General features: G+C 36.4%; 1 protein-coding gene across 1 annotated transcript; it reads right to left on the bottom strand.

The window, feature by feature from the left end:
* Positions 1 to 6,368: 6,368 nt before the first annotated feature.
* On the bottom strand, positions 6,369 to 7,298 carry LOC104872199 (olfactory receptor 8S1). Its single transcript, XM_010638378.1, has one exon. It carries the CDS (start codon positions 7,296 to 7,298, stop codon positions 6,369 to 6,371), a length of 930 nt encoding a protein of 309 aa, XP_010636680.1.
* Between the last annotated feature and the right edge of the window lie 3,130 nt (positions 7,299 to 10,428).

Raw genomic sequence — 10,428 nt, 5'->3', positions numbered from 1 at the left:
GGTCTCATTATCTCAAATTTGGCTATACATATGTATGTATATATTGGTCAAGATTGCCTTTACATTACTTTCATTTTGAGTAAGTTTTAAGAAAGTTTCTTCTTGAGTACAAGTCCCTAGCCTCTGTCTTCTTCAAGTGTTTACTTAAGCAGACTTGAAATTGTAAATATTCTACACCTTTGAAGTGTATAAAAATATGCCCTCTGGCCCTTTGCCAGGAAATGTGGTTCTCAGAGACCTGGGAACCATTTCTTTGGAATGCAAATAAGGAAGGAGAAAGCATCTCTGTGAAAAGTAGGAGCCTAACATAAGCAGACCCCATTAGAAACCACAGAAGTATCGATCACAAAGAAAAACATTTGAACATTCAGAAATGATTAAATGTACTAGACACATTCCATGGATCAACCTCCCTGACTGTGCCCCAGTCTACCAACTTGTCCCTGTGTTTAAAAATTCTTCTTTTATTTCAGTGGTGTTGGGCTCAGTCTCTATCCTGTATAGTCTTTAATTTCTTACTTGTCTGCTTAACTCTGATGCTATATTTGCTTTGACAGTATATATTGATAGGTGCATTTAATTCCAGCTCAGGGCCAAAGAGTTGAGTTAAATATAATGTCTCAGTTTGTAGCACATTACCATCTTTGTTTTTAATTAAGAGCCTCTATTCACTGATTTTTTTTTCTAACCATGTAATCCACTGTACTTCTGCTCTACATAAGGCATCTCTTCTGGTGTATTAAATTCTTATCCATTTTATAGGCATTCTTCATTGTAGCTGGGAGTGGTTGCATTTAAAAAACAATAAAAATGAAATTACTGTATAAACATTGCAAACAAGAATAAATTATACTATGTAATATTGATATGCCTATTTGCCTAGAAAGACCAGGAGACACTAAAAACAAAAATATACCAACTAATAAGAATTTAAATGATGATTTTATAAAGTGTAAGGTGTGTTATTGATGTTTACTTGCAGAAAATAGAATCTACTCTTGACATTCAGTTTAAAAGAGTAAGTGTGTTAAATAATAATTATGAGAAGAGTTAGAAGAGTCTCTGTTTTCAGATTCTATAATGAAAATTCTTTCACTGAGAATATATTTGTTTCTGTCTCATTTGGAAAAAGCTGATAATAGCATTGCAGAAAGTTGGTGAATCAGAAAGCTGCTGCAGTTCCTACTGATATTTGCAGGGTTTCTAGACCCCTGTCTCCCTTTTGACAACACCTTACCCACCTAGGAACCAATTATCAAGGCAGAAGGTAGTTGTTACAGATGTTCTTAAGAACCACTCCCTTCCCCCCACCTCTTGTCTTTCCTCTTTGTCTTTCTCTCTCTGTCTCCCTAGCTCTTCTCTCTCTCTCTCTCCTCTCCCCACAGGATTTACAGGAGCAAAGCATCTGTTTAATGGGATCAGTGCTGTCAGGAGGCCACACTTTTTAGCATTCTAGATTTTGAACTCTTACAGGGTGTTGAAGTGAACTGGGGCGACTCATTGTAGCACCTGCCATACAGAGTACAAGATGCGTACACAAAATGCAACAGCTCCTTCCATGCCAGAAACTGTATCTTATAGAAATAGGAAAACATGTGGTGACAAAACTTCAAAATTCTTAGAGGAAAACTTTGTAAGAAAAATAGGATCCTTGTTCAAGGGACATAATATGTGAAAAGATTAAGAAACAATTTCTGGTTTGATAATTTGATAAAAATGTCTCAATCAAATGAAAGAATAAATTCATGAAAAACATGAATACTTAAAGCATGATGAGATTTCCTCTATCAACTAATATGTTTTATAAAGAAAAGGGCAAAATTAATATAAAATATAAATTGAGACAGAGTTCTCAAACTGTAACCCAGATGACAAATAGTTCTGTAAAGGAGGAAAAACTTATTTAGTAAAAGTGTCTGTCAGAGGTGTTTATATATCTACATTATAAAAGTTTACTTCCATTTCATACAATGTGCTCAAATAATTTCTGAATTAATTTAACTTTATATAAAGTAAGCTGTACACAATACTGAGGTAAGGGAGACAAATAGAAATTTTTTTCCATGACCAGCGATCAAACTTAGAATCTTCTGCTTGCAAGGCAGGCATGGTGCCTGCCATCTCTGGGCCCCCAGAGAGAAATTTAGCTTACTGGTTTTTGTTTGTTTGTGTGTTTATTTGTTTTTGGTACTGGGGATCGAACTTGGGTCCTTGTGCTTGTGAGGCAGGTGGCGGAACCACTGAGCTAAATCCCCAGTCCCCCAGATAGAAATTTAGATAGCAATGCTATAAGAAAAAAATGTATTTGACTATATAAAAATTGAAAAAAAATTGTTTTGTGGTACCAGGGATTAAATTTAGATCCTTGAACTTGCAAGGTAGGAGGTGGCACCCCACTGAGCTAAGTCCCTGGCCCTAAAAATTGAAATTTTGAGTGACAGAAATATTCCATAAATGTATCAAATGAAGAAATGACAGAGCTGGAAATTTTGTTCATCAAATAGCATAGGAAAAATATAATATATTTAATACTCCCAGAGCATGTACATGATGAAAAGTGATCAGCCTATACACTTTAAATTGATAAATTATATGTTTTGTAAGTTATACCTCAGTGATGCTAGTATAAAAGAAAAACAATATTAAATGTTAAGGAATTGATCCAGTAATCTCCTTCCTGGGAATCTATCTTAAAATAATAATTTAAACATTAAAAATATTTAATATTTATTGGAACATTGTTCATAGTGGCAAAAACTATAAGAAACATGCATGCATGGAAGAAAAATGAATAAAATTACTGTATATTTCTGCAATGAAAATATGCTAACAAAAATAAATGAAGTAGAAATATAGCATTTTGAGTGCTTTCATTGTCAAATGGTTGAGAAAAACAAAAATTAAAAGAATTGGTTATATGTTTCATTAGAAAATAGAGAGCAAAACTCTATATTTTATAGAAATGAATGCATACATATCTGCATGTATCTGTATGGATATGTGATTGTATATGATTAAAAGAACTGGGACATATACACTGACATATTTATATGTACTAGATTGTTAACATGAGCTATCATGATATAGTTAAAGTGAGTGATAAGAGAACGGGAAGGCATAATTTGCTTAAAAAGCAGACCATTGATTTCATTTATACATATAGGTAAATTTTTACATGTCTGTATAAATATTTATATATATTATGTCACAAAATTATTAAAAATAACAAAAATACAACATAATGACTATTATCCTTGGTCAGAACACTAAGGATTCATTTTTGTTACCATTGCTCAGATTTTGGAGATCAAAATAAATGAGTTCTTATACTTTCTTCCACAAGCTACTCTTTCTTTTCTTTTTCTTATTCTTCATTTCATTCTGTAGGTCCTATTGACTTTGAGTTCTGCACCAGAAAGACCAAGATTAAAACACAGAGGAACAATTACCATTCCCTCACAATGAAGCAATAACCTTGTCAGCAAAGGGAATATTTTGAGTGATTATGGATTTTTTATTCTCCCAGATATAGCTGATTCAATTTCTAAAATATACCTTTGGGGCCAAAGTTATCCTCTGTAATAAATCTAGTGCTGTGCTGGACTATGCTGTGCCAACATGGTTAAACTGGCAAAGATGTTTCACTGACTCGACTTCCATGTTAAATTAACCAAAAGACGAATTTGTGTCAAAATTGGAAGGCAGAAATGAATACCGTATTCTTTGCTGGTCTCCATGGCCCGACCTGGTAATGGACAGATGATGCAGCTTGTTCTTGTTCTTTTTCATTAAATCCTCAGCTCTTCTTCCCAAGGAAGATGAACAGCAGCAGCTGCCAGATCACCACCAGCTACTTGGCTACAAATCTCCAAAAATGGAAATGACAAAGGGGCAACAGATGCATACAGCTATCTCTGTGAGCGCCCCCTCATGGTAGTTTTAATTGGCAACAGATGTGTGTGGCTCGGTATTTCCCTGGAAAGCTCTGTGCTGTCCATCTGTACCAACAGTTCAGAAGAACTAGACAGTGAGCCCTCTTCTGATCCTCCAACTCTCTCTTCCAAACCTTCACTTTCCTGGCTCATTTCCCAGTTATTTGAAACCAAATTCCTACAGTGCATCACTTGTCCCGTATCACTCATAGGGCTCTGCCTCTCTGACTAAAACCTCATAAGTGCAGGTAAAACAATAAATTCAATATTTGCTGCAAACCCTGTACTTCATAATAAGCTTCGTTTGGGGATCATATCAGCACTATAACTATGAAATAAATTTTTATCATGAAAATGAGAGACCTGAATGTTTATTCTTATCATTGGGGCCAGAATTCGGAAATTTAACCTGGCCATGCAATCTAGAAACTGGCCAATAATGGTTATGAATAGACTCATAAAAATAAAGAGAAAAAAAAGATATGTCAATAAGATAAATATATGTTATGGCAATGATATTTTACCATTCCATATATTATGATTAGATTCCATATATTATGATTCCAAGATAATCTAATCTTGGCTATCATAAGGTGATAATGGATACATGTGGAACAGTCAATATGGATATAGGCAACTAACAGACTAAGAAAAAGGGGCATTAGGAACCTGGGCTCTCAATTTAATTTCCTGGCTTAAAATCCTGGGTTTACCACTCATTTTCTTTGTGATATTCAGCAGGTTTTATATCTCTTTACATTTACATTTCCCATCAGAAAGATGATTAACTTTTAGGTTTGTTGCAATGGGAAATAGGAAAACATTTAGCAGAATTCTCAGCACAGATATTTTAAAAGCTGTTTCTTACTGTTATTTTCTTATTGAAAAACTTGACTGTTGATAAGAAAATAACCTGGGTAGTTCTTCTAATTGAGTATAGGAATTCATGGACAGTCTTACTAGGGCTTTGCCTTCAGCTAGTCTCAGTTCCAAGTACTTTCTCTTTTAGTTGGTCACTGGGCATTATACAAATTCCCTGAAAGAAAAGTCTTATTGGGTTAGTTTGGGTTATGATCTTACCTATGTTATTATTGTACCCACTATCTATGTAATAATGCTGCATGAAAAAACAAATGCAAAAATCAATGACTAAAACCCATGAGCCTTTATTATTACTCATGAATCTATAGATAGGTAATTTTCATCTGGCTGAGTTTATCCATGCTGCTATCCTACTTGTGGGAGGGTAAGTAGCACTGCTAACTCTCAAGGAGATCTCATGTGTTTGGCGGTCAGCTGGATGTGTGTTAGTCCCCCGTCTTCCTTCAGCCTAGCTTGTTTGTTTTCACGATAGAGGCTACAGTGTGTGTGAGAGAGAGGGGACATGCGCAAGACCATAAGAGGATTAGAGCTAGAATTCTGTAAGCTTAGAAAGTCACATGGCCATCCCAGATTTAGTATTTTTAGGATGGAAAATACATCTCTTAGTAGGAAGAGATAAAAAGTCAAACCTCAAAGGGGTGATTATAGGGGAGGAAGAAAATGTGAGGCATTTTTACAATCAATTGACCACACTCCTAGGCTAGTCACAGAGTAGGGGGATGCAATACAATGACTGGTCTGCTCGGTCTCACAACCACTTCTGTTGGGGCACAGGGAAGAATACTATGATTGTTAGTGCTACTGATGTACATAGAATGGGGCAGCAGAACTTTACTAAAAGAAGAGTGGGTTCTGTTATGAAAAGAAAGAAGAAAGCATGCAGGGCAGCAAATCAATGAATGTCCCCCACAAAGAAAACAATAAACCAACATGTTTTAAGGTAATTTTGTGAAAAAGGAAGACAGCTCACTCAGTGTTTTTTCTCGGGGCAGGATTAGCTTTAAAGCCATTATGGAAAAGGACACTCAATGGTTTGTCTCTGGGCAGGATTAACTTAAAGCCGTCATGGAAAAGGACATTCATCAGGAGAAACTCCAACATTTTCATACAGCGTTTGGCTTTAACGGCAGTTTGGCTTAGTCACTACATATCTAACTTCAGTTCTCTCGAGTTTCTTCTTCGCGCTGTCTTAGTTACTTTTATCTTGTTGCTGAGACAAAATGCCATACACCCAAAGTTATAGGGAAAGAGTTTATTTGGCTTACAGTTTGTAGAGACTTCAGTTCATAATCAGCTGTCTCCAAGGCAGGGTGGGAGAGGGGCAACAGTTCATAGCAGTGAAAAACAGCAAAAGCAACAATGGAAGGGGGATGGGCCCTCAACAGTGTCTTTCTGCCCTTTTGTCTTATGCAGATTCCCTTGGGTGGGTAGCACACCATCGATCCTAGTGCTCTGGAGCCTAAAATCCATCCCAGAAAAAACTCCACCTATAATTGAGTGAGGCTTTGGGGTGGCAACAAGACACAAGCGCTAGAGCACTGTGTCTATGATCAATTACTTAGAACGCTGACAGTATTCTCCAAATAGTTTTCTTACAGCTGTCTGTACCTCCTTGTTCTTTAGGCTGTAGATGAAGGGATTCAGCATGGGAGTGATCACACTGTACTGCAAGGAGAAGATTAACTCCAAGGGAGAACCTGAGGCTGGCATGAGATAGCGTAAGCATGCTGAACCAAAATATGAGATCACAGTAGTGAGGTGAGAGGAGCAAGTGGAGAAGGCCTTGCTTCTGCCTGTGGTAGAACTGATGCTCAGGATGGTAGAGACAATGCAGACATAGGAGGATAAAATTGCGACAAATGTTCCAAAAGCATGTATGACAAAAGACCAGAACATGAGAGTGATGTTGGTGGAGACATTAGAGCAGGAGAGAAGGAAGACAGAAGGGAGCTCACAGTTGTAGTGAGGGATGGTTCTATACTCACAGAAGTCCACATTCACAGCTGGAAGTGTGTTGATGAGGGCATTGAGGAAGGCAAAGCCCCAGGAACCCCACACAAGATTCTTACAGAGCTGATTGTTCATCATCTGGCTGTAGAGCAGAGGATGGCAAATGGCAGCATAACGATCATAGGCCATGACAGCCAGCAGGCAGGCCTCGGTGCCCCCAGTGACAAATATGAAGAAGGCCTGGGCTAAGCAGCCCTCCACAGAGATTGTTTTTGTATTAGACATGAAGTTTTCCAGCATCTTGGGCAAAGAAACTGTTGAATACCAGACATCCAGGAAAGAGAGGTGACCCAGGAAGAGGTACATCGGTGAATTGAGGTTAACATCAGCCATCACTACCAACAGTATCATTAAGTTTCCTGTGAGGGTCAGGAGGTAAATCACAAGGAAGAGTACAAAGAGTACAGCTTGGACCTGGATATCAGCACACAGCCCAAGGAGGATGAATTCAGTGATAGCACTAAAGTTCTTCATACTTACGTAGTGGATCTTCCTTGGAATGCAGAAAAGAAAAATAAATAGCCAAATAGTTTCTCTGGTGTGAAAAACTCAAAGTGTAAATAAGGTTCAAATTGTATAACTGATGATGTGAAATAGGTAGAAAAGGGCTAAAGGAGTAGGGAAAGTTGGAGGGGTAGGGGGAAGGAAAGAAGGGAGAAGAACAAATATGAGAAATGGAAAAAATGGAAACAAAGTCTATTAAATAGGGAAGGGCAGAGGGGGTAAAGGGAGGGCAGGGGTAAGGGGAAAAATAAAAACCAAGGTACATCATATAAAGGTACAAGATCCCAATGATGAATGTAACTGTGTTATATACTTAAAAAGTACCAATAAGCTTAATGAAAAAGAAAAAAGTTTCCTCTTATATTTCCAACTTACTCAATGCCTTCCCTTTGTCCTTTTTCTGTACTATTTCTTCAGACTATATAACTAAGATATAAAATAAATTTTGGGAAGTATAACAAAAGTTTTGTAAAAGCACAATTACATGTAGTGGGTCTATTGGAAAATATCCTAAGTGTTGCTTCGAGCAGTTCAATCTAGAATGAGCAAAATAGCTACCTGACTTATCAAAATTCTAAAAGGTTTATATGAATACAAAAAACAAGTAAATAGTGAAAGCAAAGTCCACAATTTTACCGTTCTTGGTAGCAGTAACAGCTAGGTGATTCTGAGTGAACTTTTAGGACACTGTCTTCCTGCGTGATACTCCTGAAATCATGAGAAGTTGCCAGCTTTAGGAAGAAGAATAAGGCAGTTAGAAGTAGAACAGTGCTGGAGACAAACTCTTTGGAGAGTTTGTTCCTGAAAATGCCCATCATCTGTTCCTTACTTCACTCTGTATACTACAAGTTTCACTGGTGGACAGGGATGAGGAGTGGTGATGACAGAGTAAACAACTCTCTGGACTTCATAGAAGTGGGACTTTAGATTAGAAGATCTACCATAGAACAACAAGGAAGTTAAGCTTTTTCTCTATACTTGTTTCCCTCATATCCTTGATAGCTCTCAGAAGTGGTTTTCTAAGTATTACAGGTTCTCAGGAAAAGCTCTGCTCCACCGATGAGGTGAGAGGATCAGGGTACAGGGAGTGGAAATGGAGAAGAGGAAATGAATAAAAATCCCATTTCTACTATGTACTTACTGTGTGAACCTCAAAAAGCTTTTCTCTTCCCTTTTTTATTTTTCCCAAATATATAATGAAGATTAAAATTTTGTTTGCAAAATTTTTAGATGATTTAGATGATTTATGAAAATATTTGACTCTAAACATACCAACTCATCTATTTGTAACTTGTTCATCATTCAATATTTCTACAAAACTAAAGAGTAATACATGAACAGAGAAATAAAATGCAGGAAAAGAGCAAGGATAGGTGAAATGAACTGCTCTATGAGCAAACTAGTGAGGGATGTTACCTTGCAGATAAAGAGAGGAGCGTGATTTTCTACCTTGATGGGCAAACTGTTCCAACCTCAGGAACTGCTACACGAATCTGGGTATAGGCAATCATTTCTCATTTCTTAAAATATGTGTAGAAAAAAAGGGCCACATTGAGTTCCAGGAATCCCTTCAGTCAAAACCCTCCCAACTATTTTGGAGTTCAGACTTACCAGGCCCCTGGAAAAGAACATAAATCAAGGAGTAACAAGTCTCACCTGTTAATTATTTGCGCAACTTGTCTCATGCCTAGTCACATGCTCACTTATTTTCCTATATTATTTCCATACCATTCTAACTATCTGAATTTATCCAAACAGTATTCTTGGGTCTAACTAGAAATACTAGTATGTTTAAGTAGCTAATGGATAAGCAGCTGAGCTAGATCCCAGAAGACAGCTGGGTTCATGTCTTGTGCTCCTTGGAGGCACAGCCTGTAGCTAAGCTTTCAGCTCACTAACATTTTCTTTAAGTTTTATTCCATTTTAAATTGACATCTAATTATACAAATCTATTATACCCAGTATGTTTTGACACATGTATGTATTGCATAATGATGAAATTAGGATAATTAACATATTAATTACCTCAAACATTCATTAGTAATTTGTGGTGAGAAAAAATCATCTAGTCCAGTTATTTTGAGATATATAATTTATTTTTGTTTCAGCTATAAATTCTATGTAATAGAACACCAGAAATTATTTCTAAAAACTAATTTTGTGCTGGCTGACCATTCTCTCCCCACTTCTACTTTTACTCTACCTCCCACAACTTCTGTTAACCAGTATCCTACTTTAACTTCTATGAGATTAATATTTTTATATTCCACATATTAGCGAGTTCATGCAGTATTTGTCCTTCTATGTCTGCCTTGTTTCACTTAATTTAATGACCTCCAGGTTCATCAATATTGTTTCAAATGTCTGGATTTATTCTTTTCTATGGCTTGGTAATAGTCACATATATATTTCTACAGTGGCTATTGCTAATTAAATTCCCAATGATAGTGTATAAGTGTTCCCTTTTCCCAACATCCTCACCAAAACTTGGGAGTTTTATTCAGACGGTGGTCTTTTTTTATATTAGCCATGATAACTAGAATGAGTTTTTATCTCATTGTGGTTTTGATTTTATTTCCCTGGTGGTTAACAATGCTGCACATTTTTGTCATATACTATCATCCATTTGTACATCTTCTTTTAAAAATTCCTATTCCATAGAATTAATATGAGAAAAGGAAAAATTGGAGATAAAGTCTTTGTGAAAGTGTTGAAGAGAGGGTAGGGAAATGGGGAAAAGATAAGAACCAAGATGTCTTACTTTGTAAAGGTACAAATTTCCAATGGCAAATGTCATCATATTTTATACCTAAAATGTACTATTAGAAAATCCTATTCCAAGTTTTAGTCCATTCAGTCAGATTTTTGGAGGCTTCACTATTGATTTGTTTGAGCTCTTTATATCTTCTGGATATTAACCTCTTATCAGATGTAGTTTCAATATTTTCTCTCATTCTGTATGCTCTCTGTTCATTGCTTTCTTTGCCGCACAAGAAAGTTTTCAGTTTGATGCAATTCCATTTATTTGTTTTTGCCTTTGTCAGCTGTGCCTTTGAAATGATATCTAAAAAATCTTTTTGCCAAGGCCAATATTACAGAG

This window comes from Fukomys damarensis, unplaced genomic scaffold (assembly GCF_012274545.1).
Source record: "Fukomys damarensis isolate Sample0158 unplaced genomic scaffold, DMR_v1.0_HiC HiC_scaffold_15, whole genome shotgun sequence".
In the NCBI taxonomy this organism is placed as follows: domain Eukaryota; kingdom Metazoa; phylum Chordata; class Mammalia; order Rodentia; family Bathyergidae; genus Fukomys; species Fukomys damarensis.
The sequence above is the reverse complement of the archived record's forward strand: the minus strand, read 5'-3'. Positions and strand labels throughout refer to the sequence as shown.